This window comes from Musa acuminata, chromosome BXJ2-8 (genome assembly GCF_036884655.1).
Source record: "Musa acuminata AAA Group cultivar baxijiao chromosome BXJ2-8, Cavendish_Baxijiao_AAA, whole genome shotgun sequence".
NCBI classification, from domain to species: domain Eukaryota; kingdom Viridiplantae; phylum Streptophyta; class Magnoliopsida; order Zingiberales; family Musaceae; genus Musa; species Musa acuminata.
The window spans coordinates 8393507-8407447 of record NC_088345.1 but is presented as its reverse complement, the minus strand read 5'-3'; the positions used below and the strand labels follow the sequence as shown (position 1 = coordinate 8407447).

The 13941-nt window shown below is 39.5% G+C and overlaps 2 protein-coding genes across 2 annotated transcripts; both read left to right on the top strand.

Annotated features, from left to right (window-relative positions):
- The first annotated feature begins 2795 nt into the window (after nucleotides 1-2795).
- On the top strand, nucleotides 2796-6251 carry LOC135619051 (MLO-like protein 6). The gene is made up of 15 exons (XM_065120632.1): nucleotides 2796-3060; nucleotides 3155-3212; nucleotides 3293-3549; nucleotides 3894-4010; nucleotides 4094-4154; nucleotides 4234-4322; nucleotides 4397-4471; nucleotides 4549-4643; nucleotides 4796-4845; nucleotides 4934-4974; nucleotides 5065-5238; nucleotides 5318-5353; nucleotides 5434-5501; nucleotides 5578-5638; nucleotides 5716-6251. Exons 1-15 carry the CDS (start codon nucleotides 2932-2934, stop codon nucleotides 6097-6099), a joined length of 1695 nt encoding a protein of 564 aa, XP_064976704.1. The 5' UTR covers nucleotides 2796-2931; the 3' UTR covers nucleotides 6100-6251.
- Nucleotides 6252-6503: 252 nt separating this feature from the next.
- Nucleotides 6504-13882, top strand: LOC135583033 (F-box/LRR-repeat protein At3g48880-like). Its single transcript, XM_065120630.1, has 5 exons — nucleotides 6504-6679; nucleotides 6869-6961; nucleotides 8452-8591; nucleotides 12334-12707; nucleotides 13241-13882. The coding sequence occupies exons 3-5, from the start codon at nucleotides 8583-8585 to the stop codon at nucleotides 13839-13841; spliced, it is 984 nt and encodes a 327-aa protein (XP_064976702.1). The 5' UTR covers nucleotides 6504-6679; nucleotides 6869-6961; nucleotides 8452-8582; the 3' UTR covers nucleotides 13842-13882.
- The last annotated feature ends 59 nt before the right edge of the window (nucleotides 13883-13941 follow it).

Sequence of the window (13941 nt, the reverse complement as noted above, 5' to 3'; positions counted from 1 at the left end):
GTCACTCCAACACTGATCATCCAAGCAGCAAACAAGCAGAGCTGATGATCTGTTTAACAAATTCGGAAAGTTTATTATCTGTTATTTGGATACATTATCTATCATTTCTTTTTTCCTTGCATGTTCTTCACAGTATACTGTCTAGAATTGTCTAACATGTGAAAACAAGACTTGCCAAATTGGTCAAGTTACAAATACAAGTCAAATTAGGGTATGAATTTTATGAGGACTTTGAACAATTATTAGCTTTGATGGATCAATTTTCCATCAAATAATCATCATGGGGATCCTCTGATTTGTTTGGAAGCTCAAATGTGGTGTGTGAGGTTGTGATGGGGCAGACCTTTCATGGAATGTACTTAGACAAGGCATGTCAATTGTGTGGAATTATTTTGATCAGAACTATAAGCTATTATTAGTGTTGATTAAAGTCTCTTTTGAAGTTAGCCCTATAAGTTTTGGTGCTTATGTTTCCAATACCCATCAATTTATCTAAACATTTTGTGCCACTCAAAACATTTTGGTTCCTTCTCTATAAGTTTTCTTATTTTCAGAGTCGATAAAGATTATTATCTTTCCTTTAGAACCAGCAAATATTGACTCTGCTGATCTTTGATTTAAGTATTATATATGCTAACAGTAAGTATGTATGTATGTATATATAGAGAGAGAGATTGTAGTTCAAAGATTATGTGGTTCAGTGAACAGTTGAAATGTTTATTATGGTCAGAAAACCTTACCCTAACTACTGACTAGGATATGACATTTGTGGGGCTGACTGACGAGAAAGGATCCAAACAGTTGACCTTAATGTGGCTTTCACTTGGAGACACAAACACATAAATACAAATCAAACAAATTGAAATAAAAGGCATCTCAACTTGTGGGTGTAGTTTGGTTGGGGAGACTTGGTAGAGTGCAGCATGTGGTCCATTGTGTGAAATTGGCAAGGAATACAAGTCTCAGAAACTCCACTGGTCAACATTCCAACAGGGGAAAGATCAGCCAAATGAGATCTGTGCCATCTTCTTCCTCTGTCATAAAAGCACAAGCTCCTCCAATGGCAAGCCCCATGGTGTTACTACTGAACCTTCTTCAGGTTCTTTCTGCTGCTGCTGCTGTTCTGTGTGTCCATCAGGTATGCACCTTCTTTTCTGTGATGAGACTGTAGACTGTGTGTCTTCCTACTTAATCAGACAAAGCTTGTCAAATGATCTTAAAACCTCTTGATGATGGCATGAAAGAACTCATTGGCTTCTTTAGATTCTGACACACAATCTAATCCATTGTCTTCATCAAAGTTGCAGCTCATCTGCTTGCTCAACTCATCCTCTGTTAACCTGTTGAGCACAACATTGTGGGGTTGAATTCCCTGAGACTTCCCAGATTTTGATAGTGTATTAACTATGATTGATTTGTGGAAAGACTTAGTTCCCACTTTTAGTGATTCCATCAGTAGTAGTTATTGTTCATGTGAGAAGAAAAAGGAAAAGTAGCATTTGGAATACTACTGCTGCTGCTACATTTAGGAGCCTGACATGGTAACATATCCTTTCTAATACAATTAGTCCTCATATAAACTTCATGAACATTATTATTGTTAAGCATCAACATATGAAATAACATGAAGTATATATATCTTAGGTAAATATCAGATATTTCTTTTCCCTTAGGGAAGACTCTGTATATTGGAAGATCAAAAATAATTTTCTACTCTCTCATTTCTGGATCTGATGGAACTCATTTTCAAAGGAAGAAACCTTGGTAATGTAAAAAAAAACTCCCTAGAAATATCCAAGAAATTTCAAACATGGAAAAAGTCAAATAAGAGTGGGGCTTTTTATCATTCTGATAATGATCTATCTTTTGTCAGGACCTCTGTTACCTTATTGTCAGCTTAGTAGGGTTTAATCATCAAATTTTGGTGCTGATTCTATCAAAGAAATCAATGGAATAAAAATAAATAAAAAAAAGAATCAAATTAGCCAGAGGTGTGTGCCTTCAATATTCATGTCAATATTTACTCCAAAAACTTTAAGAGCAAAATCCAGTAGCAGAAACAAAATATGCAAGTAAAAACATTCATCTCCATACAAATAGATAGATATATGATATGTAACACCAAAATATTAGCTCCCTTGTGATCTATTCGAGTGACAAGGGCAGTGCTTGGTAAGCTTTGTTTGACCAAATCCAATCACAAAGATGCAACTATCTGGAAGCTCAAGTCAAACATGTAGAAGATGATGCAGCTAAACACCTCCACAGGTCCAACAGCAAAAGGTGATCGAAGCCGACCCATTCAACATGAAACGAAGCCAAGAAAAATAAATGATATTGAAAGCTCACAGATCGATACCTCCCATTGTTTTCTGCTGCTCCTTTCCTGCTTTTATCAGCTTTGACTTGTCCATTCTTCAATCAAGTATTTTATTTTTCATTGCCATTGAAAAATCAATCCCAATCTTTCAACATCTTACAATAATTGCAGAAATATAAGTCTCACAAAACTTCTTTTGTACACATTTTTCTTTTCATATATGCCAACAAAAAATTGAAGTACACACCCTATTCACATTCAAGATGTCTTCTACAAGCTTCTCATCTTTGCAATGACATAATAATCTTTGTCTTGTTTTGAGGTGTATTCTTTGACTTGTACAAGTAAAAGTCTGCTATTCTCAGTTACATATCAACATGCATTGAACTCATGTTAAAGAGATAGCATTTATGTATGTGAGAGGAAAAAAGAAGTCTTCCTTCTTCGATTATAAATGTATCATCTAGCAGCCACAAACTGTACCAAGTCAAACGCGTTCATCTCCCTCACCTTCTTCTCTCCATCTCAGAATTGGTTTCCATTTCTCCAGCCTACAAGCTTCAGTCCGCCATAACCTTCTGCATCACTGGCTGCAGCAAGCGTAGGAGGCGATGGCCGGGGGTGGCAGCAGCAGCAGCCGGACCTTAGAGGTGACTCCGACGTGGGCGGTCGCCGTCGTCTGCTTGGTCCTGGTCCTCATCTCCATCATCATCGAGCATGTAATCGACCTCGTCGGCAAGGTAAGCAGAAGCTTGCCTCATGAGCTAGTGCAGTCCCATCTTAGATCATGCTTGATCTCCTGCTTCGTTTCTTCTCTCTCTCTCTCTCGCTCAGTGGTTGAAGAAGCGTCACAGGAAAGCACTTTATGAGTCACTAGAGAAGATCAAATCTGGTAAGGAGTTCTATGTTACATGATTTTGATCTCAAGCATCATAAGAAGCTCATGCATGGCCGTCGTCTTCTCCATGACAGAGCTGATGCTGATGGGTTTCATATCCTTGCTTCTGACTGTTGGTCAAAGCCTCATTTCTAAGATATGTGTGCCCAAGAGTGTCGGTGATTCATGGCATCCATGTAAGCCCGGGGAAGAATCTGCCACCACCAGCGCCGACGGCCACTCGCAGGACTCGAGCACCAATGGGCGGAGACTCCTTCAGGATTCCGTCTCTGCTGGTGTTTTCCGGCGTATTTTGGCTGGAGGTGGAGGATCCGACAAATGTGCAGCGAAGGTCAGATTTCCTTTGTCCGACCTATACATCTCCATTGTCAACGTTGGTAGTCTGACACCAAGAACAGATAAAGAACATAAAATTAAAGGAAACATATTTCCTGGTTTTTGTCATCTGTGTTTCTTCTTTTTGATACAATTACCAGCATTTTGGATGATTAGAACCAACAACAGGTTGTGATAGAATAAGATAGCCACCGTAGAAGCCTTGGCTGTTGTCCATGTGCCTTCATGTTCATCTAGCTTGGTCCACAAGGAGGTTGCTCAGAAGTCACATTGTTAGTCAATAGGATTCATCTCAAAGCTGCATGAGTTCGAGCTTAATTCTCTGGTGACACTGAACAGGGCAAAGTTCCTTTGATCTCCACCGATGGAATCCACCAGCTTCACATTTTCATCTTTGTCTTGGCCGTCTCCCACATCCTCTACTGCATCAGCACAATGGCTTTGGGTAGATTGAAGGTATAGAACTGTTGGATTCCCCAAAAGACTTCAGATTCTATGCTTAATATAAGGATGAACTACATCTTGCACATGTGATACAGATGAGGAGATGGAAGGCATGGGAACTGGAGACCAAAACAGCTGAATACCAATTCTCACATGGTATGCCTCTCTGCTAGCGTAGTTCATCATATGAGTTCAAGGTGTGATGAGTGCGATAACCCTCAAAATCCTTTGTCAGATCCTGCAAGGTTTAGATTTGCAAGGGAGACATCATTCGGCCGCCGGCACTTGAGTTTCTGGAGCAAATCACCCATTCTCATCTGGATTGTGAGTCCCGAATCTTTCATGATGCTTTTACATGCTTCACATCTGTACTCATCAAGATACGCAATGTTGATCAGGTCTGCTTTTTCAGACAATTTGTGAGATCAGTTCCTAAGGTGGATTATCTGACACTGAGACATGGATTCATCATGGTAAGTCACTGCTAGTCTATCGACACAAGACACTGCCTTTGGGTCACGCAATCCAAAACTCACTTGCTACTTCTCAGGCACATTTGGCTCCACAGAGTTCGACCAAGTTCAACTTCCAGAAGTACATAAAGCGATCACTCGATGAGGATTTCAAAGTTGTGGTTGGAATTAGGTACGTTGATCCCTGTTCATGTAACTGTCTTCTTGCTCTGTAAGATTCTGGCGACAACATGATTGGATTGCTAGATAGGAGAAGGCATCACTTGCTATCTTCACCTGAATCTGCAATCTAGTAGTAACAATCAATACTTCATCTATCTGCAGTCCGACGATATGGTTCTTCGCACTAATCTTCTTGCTGACTAACACTCATGGTAATGTTCAATCTGTCATCTCATCTTTGTACCTATCGATGGAGGAAGAGATTGGATGCTGCAGACTAACGGTTGTATTGCTCTGCAGGCTGGCATTCCAACCTATGGCTGCCTTTTATCCCTCTGTTTGTAAGTGTCTTCAAGCCAGAGAAAACACAGCAGAAGACTGCAATCCATGACCGACCAAGATTGAATCTGCAGTCGCTTCTTTGATCGCAGGTGATCCTCCTGGTGGGAACAAAGCTTCAAGTGATCATTACGAGGATGGCCGTCAATATCATGGAGCGTGGAGATGTCGTCAAGGGCGTTCCGATCGTTCAACCAGCAGATGATCTCTTCTGGTTCAATCGTCCCCGTCTCCTCCTCTTTCTCATCCATTTCGTCCTCTTTCAGGTGATCTTACAGCAGCACATCAATGCATTTCTTCGAACAATTTCAGATGCTCAACAGATGCTTTTGTTTCGGTTTGCAGAATGCGTTTCAGCTGGGCTTCTTGGCGTGGAGTTGGGTAAGAAATCGAGGCAAAAACTGCTTAATGCTTCGCTTAAACATCGTGTTTTGATGTGCTTGGGACTAATCATTTTGCAGTATGAGTTCGGGTATCCTTCGTGCTTCCATCAGAACATTGAGGACATCATCATACGGATCTCACTGGGGTTTGTCTTCTGCCCCGTCTCCTGCTGTCTTTAAATCTCATCTAGATGGCATCTAATTAGAATCAACTTCTGTCAGAATCCTCATCCAGGTTCTGTGCAGCTACGTCACACTGCCTCTCTATGCATTGGTGACGCAGGTAACACTCCTCAAGATCACAGCGGAGAGTGTTCTTCGTCGCCGGAGGACTAATGGATTTCCTGTTTCTGCTGACAGATGGGATCGAACATGAAGCCCACCATCTTCGACGAGAGGGTGGCGACTGCTCTGAGGAAATGGCATCAGTTAGCGAAGAAGCACTTAAAGGAGAACCGAAGGTCGGGAAGTGTGTCGCCTCTGTCCACCAGCAGAACAGCTACTCCCCGCCATGGTTGGTCGCCGGTCCACCTCTTGCACTACAACCGCAGTGAACTCGACAGTGTGCAGAACTCCCCGGGTCGATACCTCACCGACGATGACCCCGACGTTGAAGGACGGCAAGAGGAGTTAATGGAAGGCCAGCCGGAGGTGGAAGAAAACCACGGTGAAGCAAGGTTGCCGGTGGCTCATGGCGTCGATGCTCATGCGACCAGCTTCTCGTTTGATCAGAGACGGAGCTGAGAGTTGGTTGACTTGGCTTCTCTTTTGACTTCATAGATCCATTGACGTTGATTCCTCTTACATTTCCCTGTAAGAGAGCATCACTAATGATAGTGAGGGATGGCATAAGATGGATTTGTTGGATTATAATGACATAAGAACCTTTTATCCAATGCATAAATTGTCTTTTGAAACGGTTCGGGTCGATTCGGATCCGACCCGGAATATAACATCCGCAGACCGCGACACAATATTATAAGACCGCATTCGTGCAACTGACCAGAATTCATACCCGATCTCCAGAGCCATCAGTGGGCCCCACAGTCCAGATATTCGAGGACGCCAGACGAGACGGGTGGTACATTTGTGGGTAGAAATAGTTAGACACAAAACATTAGGAACCCGTGGAACATACGAATCTACGGCGAATCTTGATGCGGGAGGTGACGGGGGAGAGACAAATGGAGCGGAAGGTAAAGTAACGATCCCCCGTTTCAACTCCGTCTCGCTCTCGCTCGTCTCATCTCATCTCCCTTCTCCGATCGTCAACCCCTCCCCATTCATTCTCCCGCAGCCGGCGATCCCCTCCCCGCCGCGAAAGGTAACGGCTTCGTTTCCCCTTTCCGTCTTCTCCCTCTGTTTCGGTCTCCCCCTTTCGGCTCCTTTCTCCTCGCCGCACGCCCCCCTCGCTCTCGCTCTATTGCCTCTCTCGACCGTACGCGGCCATTCCTCGTCGGACGCTGGCTGGCTTGGCCACGACTCTGATGCCCGTTGATTGTCCCAATTGCAGATTTTTTGGCTTTCGAGGCGAAATCTTCCGCAATAAGGTAGGGAAGATGATTGGGTGAGGATAGAAGAAGCAATCATTGACCAATAAACGCACGTAAGTTCGAGTAGAGTTTGCACGATGCATCTTTCGGGTGTTTCTCCTTCTGATTTCATTATTCTTTCAATTGTTCTATTGAAATAATTGATAGATTTGAATAAGTTTCTATTTTGAAGCAAAATTCTCTAGGATCTGATAGTGTCAGAACACTAAATTCTGGGTTTGTGTTCGGACGATGAATTATTCTTGTTTAGTTTCTTATTTAATTATGTTTATTTTCTAAGCAAAAATTAAAATTTCTCTTATTCGATCTGCTCTTAACATTTAGCTTTCCTCTCATAATGAATAGAATTCTTGGATTAGTTCCTTTCATAACTTTTTTGATTCGTGATTTTCTTACGCGGATATAAATGTGTCACCTGAGTTCAACTGCAGATTTAGAATGAAAAACACTGAATATTTGCAGCAATGTTTTTGTCGTGAAGCAGATACTTCTAATACAACAAAAGTTTGTAATTTGGAGGTCACCAATGAACAGATGCTGGGCAATGGTTGGTGGAATTTGGATTCTAGGAGGGGTTTTGTTCCATAGCGAGGAAAGAGAACAAGAAATGGAAGCGGATTAAGAATTGTTATAACAGGAGTATAACAACTACATTGTGTCTTACATAAAGGTAGACAAGGGGACATGTCCCTGGGAAAAGTGGATCCTTGTTTGATCAACTACAAGGACCATTTTAGATTTTTTTTTCATAAATTCGGTGAATGTTAGCTTAATCTGAAGCCTCTTCCAACCATCTGCCAATATGGTAAATGATCCCATCATATCTGATGATGGGAAAATAGTTTGTTTATGCTGTCAACAAAACACTTGCATACAGTGTCATTGATGAGTCTTTTTTGGTTATAAATGGAACAGATGCTTTACAAAGATGGTGATGAAAACTTCATCTCATATGATCTGCATAAAAAAAACTAATACAGGAGGTCTATATGGTTATAAAAATACTCCTTATAGAAACTGTCTTGATCTGTGCTTCCCTCCTGTAATGTCTGCATAATTTCATTGAAGATAGTGACTCTTGATTGGTGGCTTTCCCCCCTATCTTTTGATTGAGTCATCTTGTTTGCTTTTGCAGTTTTTAACTTAAAAAATTATTCACCTTTTCAAAGAAATTAGGTGCTTTCAAGATCTCTGATTAGCAACCATAATTTCCTTGTGACCACGTGTTGATGAGAAAATGATTGCTCGAAGGACCATTATACACGAAACTGAAATTGTCATTTTTCAAATAAAGTTTTGTGGTCCTGTCAGCTACTGGTTCTTTTAGCTCTGTAAGTGTTTGTATTGAAATGGCAGCTATATATTGATATATTAATTAAACACAAACTATTTTTGTTTTGGTAATTTTCAGTTTTTCGCTATGGAAATAAATAAGAGTAGCATTAACAAGCAGAAAACTTAGAAAGAGGAATTTTTAATATGGCTGCTGGTTATCAGCACCTGCATTTTGTCTAATGTGTGTGGTTGTGATGCTTCTGTACAGAAACAACAGTTGAGTTGGTGGAAAGAGCTTAATAAATAGATCAAGGAGGAATTCTGGTGACCTTCTTTCAGCTCTTATCAAGAAAACATCTCCAGGATCATCTCCTTTAGCTGCCAACCTGATGATTGTGAATGACAGAGGTATTCTAGTTTTTCCATTTTCCATAAAAGAGTTCTTAGCTGAGATTTTCCAAAATCAGGGAATCAATTGTCTGTGGGTTCTATTAAGTGTGTGGATGCTTATCTGTCAAGAAATTCTTTAGAAAAAATATATGCAAAGATGTTCTTTTGAGACTCATTGAAAGGATTTTGTCTTTTCTTGCATCATGTAACATAAAGATATTTATTTTTTTATCTTTATTTGCACCAGTCCAATCTTATACAATTTTGTCATTGCAGCTCTATTATATTCCTTCTGAGAGGATCAAGGCATTATAACTTAAGTCCATTATGCTGACTATTGAGATTCCTGTTAATTTTGGTTCATGGATAAGCCTGATCTAGGTAACTCGAAAGTTCAAATAATATGGATCTGCAATTATTGTGCAACCAGTTAGCCAAAATGTTGTCCAAAGAAAAGGAATAATTTTAGTTGTCATCAGGCTGAGGTACCCAGTAATGGAATTTTTTCATGATCCAGGCCAATATTTTTTCCCCTGAGAGTTCTGTTAGCTTTGGGCATGTTCCACAAGAAGTTGTGATCTTTAATGTATAATGCTCAGGAAATTTCATCTTTATTGGAATGCATTTCAAAGTTTCCACTTCTCCTGAAAGGGTTCTGTTTCTTTCTTGGTACAACCTGATTTAATGTCTTCACTAGTTGAAAATATCCATGGCTTGACTTCGATAAGTAAAAGTAGATTCAATACAGAAGTTTTAAGGACCTTTACCCATTCCCTTGGAGTCTGGCTACAAGTAGAGTGAATTGGCAACTATAAATTGATTGTCGATAAATACTAGGATAACAAACAGCCCCTGGTTAGCGTGAGATCATTTTGTCATCATTCTAAATAGACTAAGGTAGCTCTCACAACCCGACCCGATGGGATAATTGACCTATTAAATTTATTGAGTTTGATAAAAAATGCTTAAGCTCAAGTTAATGGTAGTAGACCTATCTAACTCTTTCACTTTAAGTCTTAGCCCACTTCGAATGGGAGACTAAATTGGGGGGTGATAATCTTTCTCACTTAAGTATCATGTTATCGTCAAGGCCCAATATAAGTCAAAATCATACCTTGGTGACCTCCACGTCATGACATGTCCTTCCAGTCCCAACCACGGATAGTCCTTTCCTAATTGATCTCTCACCATACTCATGTCCAATACTAGATTAACTCCGATACCATTTTTCACTACCCAACTCAATAGGGTAAATAAATCATTAACTTGTTGAGCCTGATACACTAGTCTAAGATGCTTAAATTCAAAGTTAATAGTAGTATACTCATAGTCAATCTAAGTTTTAGTCCACCTTTGATGCGGGACTCAATCGGGTATTACAAATTATCTTATGAGAACTTGGTAAGAAAGAAGAAACTCCTTGAACTATGATTAGTACAGCCGATTATATTTTTTGCAAACAAAAGAGGAAATTAGTTCAATCATAATTGCAACAGAAGGCTTGAATTTGAGGGTCAACAAGATATGTCTCAAAGTTTGGGAAAATAAGCAAACTGAGGGAAAAGGAAATTGCATCCTGTTTTCACTAGTAAAGAAAAATCGACCTTCACAAAGAAACGGAGGACCGCTAGCCATTAAGCAAGCATTGAAGCAATTTTAGAGTGAATACTAGGCGAAATAATGTCAGTAAGCTTATACATAGTTTATGTTTCCCTCGAAAAACTCAAAAATTTCTTATTTATTCTTATCAGTTGCAGCTATGATTATACACCCTTATAAACTGAAGATTCCTTCAGATATGCTTTTGCTGCCAGTTTTAATTAACTACTACTATGTCAACTCTTGTTTATTATGGTTAAATAATGGATTAAAACATCGATCTTAAAGTAGGGGTGTTCAAAGAGGTTTGAACCAAACCGTTAAGGGTCGAAACAAACTAAACTGAAAGATTCGGTTAAAACAAGGTATTTCGAACTGGAACCATTTCAGGCCTACCTAATCGAACCGGTTAAGTTTTCAATTTTAAGTAATTTAAAAATATACATTTCAAATGAACCGGCTCAGTTTGGTGAACTGATTCAGTTTAATTGAACCAAACCAGAATTTTGATCTAATTGGACCTATATTCTCAAAAAGTTTATATCACAAATATTATTCTAAACATTCTAAACAATTGGGCCTATGCACAAGTGGTTTTTTATTGAAAGATGCCTTAGAGGAATAATGACTTCACGTGCGGTCCTTTTTTCTTGATGATGAGAATATGCAGTGATGCATACAAATCAACAAGGGGATTATTAACGAAGAAGAATGAGAAAAAAAATAGGGTACATACCTGAGATAAGAGAGCAAGGTCAAGAAAGGAACAAGAAGGAAGAGTCGCAGAGACGAAGGAAGAGTAGTGAACTCATCAAGTTTAGGAAGGGATTTTAAAGTTTTTAGGGCTTTTGGGTTGGGTCGGCATTTTTAAATTAAGATCAATTTGGTTTGATCTGAACCAATTAATCAGACCAAAGGAAAGTACCCCCCCAAAATGGAACCATTTATAGCATTCAAAACCGAATTGTTGATGAACCAGTTCGATTCAGGTTCAATTCGGTTTTCCAGTTCGACTTGAACACCACCCTCTCTTAAAGCACGGAAATAACTTTACGCACATCCGTCTCCTACACCTGACACTCTTCTCCTGCCTGTCCCTGGTCTGCAGCATGTTTATTTTTTTGTTTCTCTGTCACAGCTAGAAATAAACAGAAGATAAAGAGAAGAAGAAGAGTGGTGAAGAGAAAGAGACTGTAAAGGGACGGGGAAGGAAGTGATTGATGTGGCATGTAACAAGGAGAGAAAAGAAGAAAAGTAACGGATAGAAAGATAATTTACAAGTGTTTGAAAACTAACTGGTTGATGGGATTTGCAATTACGGATGTGTATAGAGGATCAGTTGCAACTTGCAGGGGTACACCTAATTTTGCCCTCTGGGATGCTGATAAAACAATGCAGAACAACACAAGAGGATTATGGTCATGACAAATTTTAGTCATAGATCATTAACAGTTGAAGCATCTTTATTTAAAATAAAAGCTATAGAACTCAAGGAACAAAAGGTCTTGTTTGTTATTTTGAGAAGAAACAAATAGTGTAACAGCATAAATATGCTTGGAAAAATAAACAGGAAGCGGAAATTAATGAAGGGAAGATACTAAGAAAAGGAAATACGAAAAAATGAAGGAAAGGAAGAAATCTATGGATGGAGAGTTGATAAGTACAAATTAGTAAAAACAAAAGGCTATTGGACTAGACTCCTGAAGATTCTACACCAATTGAACAAATGCAACTTAACAACAACAAAAAATTACTCTGTTGATCTCTTTGGAGAGTGAAGAGCCATGAATCTTTTACATGAAATATTCAGATTTCTTTTACACCCAATGATATTCTTTGGACATGAGTTGGACTCTTCAGTATATTTTTTCTTTTTTGGCTTCAATCATATTTCATGGTTGATCTTTGCTGATAATATGCCTGAAATGTTTATTCAATTATTTTTTGATGTTTACAAATTAAACTATCTGTATTTTGTGCCACTTAAAACACCTCCTCTTGGCAACCTGCTTCTGTAATTATCTTGATATAATCTAATCTGCATTCATTTGGTATGTTGTATGCCACTCCTGCCTACTGTTGGTTTATGGTGCATATCAGTTTATTCTGTGATTGTGTCAGTAAAATCTAACTAGTCCAACCTCTGATGTCCTTTTGACAGCTCTTTGACTCGGCGAGGATGGCAGACACTAAATACGTAGGTAGAAGATGGGAGGACATGGATACCGATGTCCTGGTGAAGATATTTAAGGAGTTAAACATGATTCAACTGGCTCCAGTTTCCCGGGTTTGTCGTTCGTGGCGCATGGCTTGTTCAGATCCATTTATTTGGAACACCCTTGACCTGGGTCACCTGCAGTCCAACTTTATCCAGACAACAGCACCGCCATATATATGGGTGGATGAAAGGTCTGATAGGAGGTTGACTCGAATATTGAGGATGGCTATGGCTCTTAGTTTTGGAAATGTCACGTACATGATCTTTCATTTTAATCTATACATGAAAGATGATCATCTTAGTTACATATCAGAAAGGTAATTTTCCTTGGTTTTTAGTGTTTTACTTGACATTTTTATTGGTTCAGTGATGAAATAAACCTTTCTAGGATAGCAAATGCTATTATTCAAGTGACATCTCAGCAAAATTGTGCAATACTACAACTAATTTATAATCCTTAGCGGAGTCATTATCTAAATTACCTCTCAGCATCCAACTACAGGCCTTGTACCATTAAACATGTTGGTTATTTTGCATCCATCTATAACATGATCAATGGCCCTTTTTTCTATTATGTGAAATGCACTTGTAGCACTTCCTAGAAAGCATGTGATGAAGATGATGATGGACAAGAACAAACTGCTTATATTTTCGAACCTGCAAGAGAATGAACTTGATTAAGGACAAATGAGGATAAAAGATTTCCAAATTGCAGCCAATCGTAGCCAGCTAAATTAGTTAGTTTGATAACACCACACCTGTTATACAGTGTGAAATTAAATCAATAATCACATTGTAGTTTCTTACATATTCTTTTTATTAATGTCGTTGCCTTTACAATTGAAATCAGGTCTCCTTATCTTAGAAGACTAGTTATGCCGGCTTGGAACCGCATCACAAAAGTTGGGATATGCCAAGCCATCCGGAGATGGGAGAATCTGGAATCACTTACAATGCCCGGTATTCCCCATCCTCCATACATAATGGAAGAAATAAGTAGAAGCTGCAAAAATTTCTCACAGCTTAAGGTTATGGGTACATTTGATGTGAACTGTGCATTTGCTATCACGGTGAACCTTCCAAAGCTGAAAGTATTAAGCCTGCGATGCTCTATAATCACAAAGCAAGCCTTGCTGCTTATCTTGGACTCCATGGATAGTCTGGAGGTGCTCAATATATCTCACTGCCTTTTGCTTGAAACCCTTCGGAGACCGGTTCACTCGGAACTAGACCAAGCCATCCTTAACAAGGGTTCACGGATACGCGAATTCTTCCATTGCCAGAGCAACTCATGCACTACATGCAAGAGGATGATCAAAGATGAAGGTCTGATGCGGTGGTACCGGTACGAGGATTGGTTCTGGCGTCGCGATGAGGTTAGCTCTCTTGATCTCGGGGACTACGGAAAGTTGTTCGATGAAAACTGTGTGAACAGATTGACTGCTTCATAGTGACAGTATTTTTGAAGAATACACATGCTTATTTATCGGAAGATTTTCAGATATGTGCATTATTGTTTTAACAAAACAATAATGGATTGGCAGACAATCA

Coding starts and splice junctions, on each gene's coding strand:
- LOC135619051 (XM_065120632.1), top strand. CDS start 2,932: ATGGCCGGGGGTGGCAGCAGCAGCAGCCGGACCTTAGAGGTGACTCCG. Junction 4,644..4,795: donor AAAGTTGTGGTTGGAATTAG/GTACGTTGATCC, acceptor ATCTATCTGCAG/TCCGACGATATGGTTCTTCG. Junction 4,975..5,064: donor TGCCTTTTATCCCTCTGTTT/GTAAGTGTCTTC, acceptor CTTTGATCGCAG/GTGATCCTCCTGGTGGGAAC.
- LOC135583033 (XM_065120630.1), top strand. Junction 12,708..13,240: donor CTTAGTTACATATCAGAAAG/GTAATTTTCCTT, acceptor AATTGAAATCAG/GTCTCCTTATCTTAGAAGAC.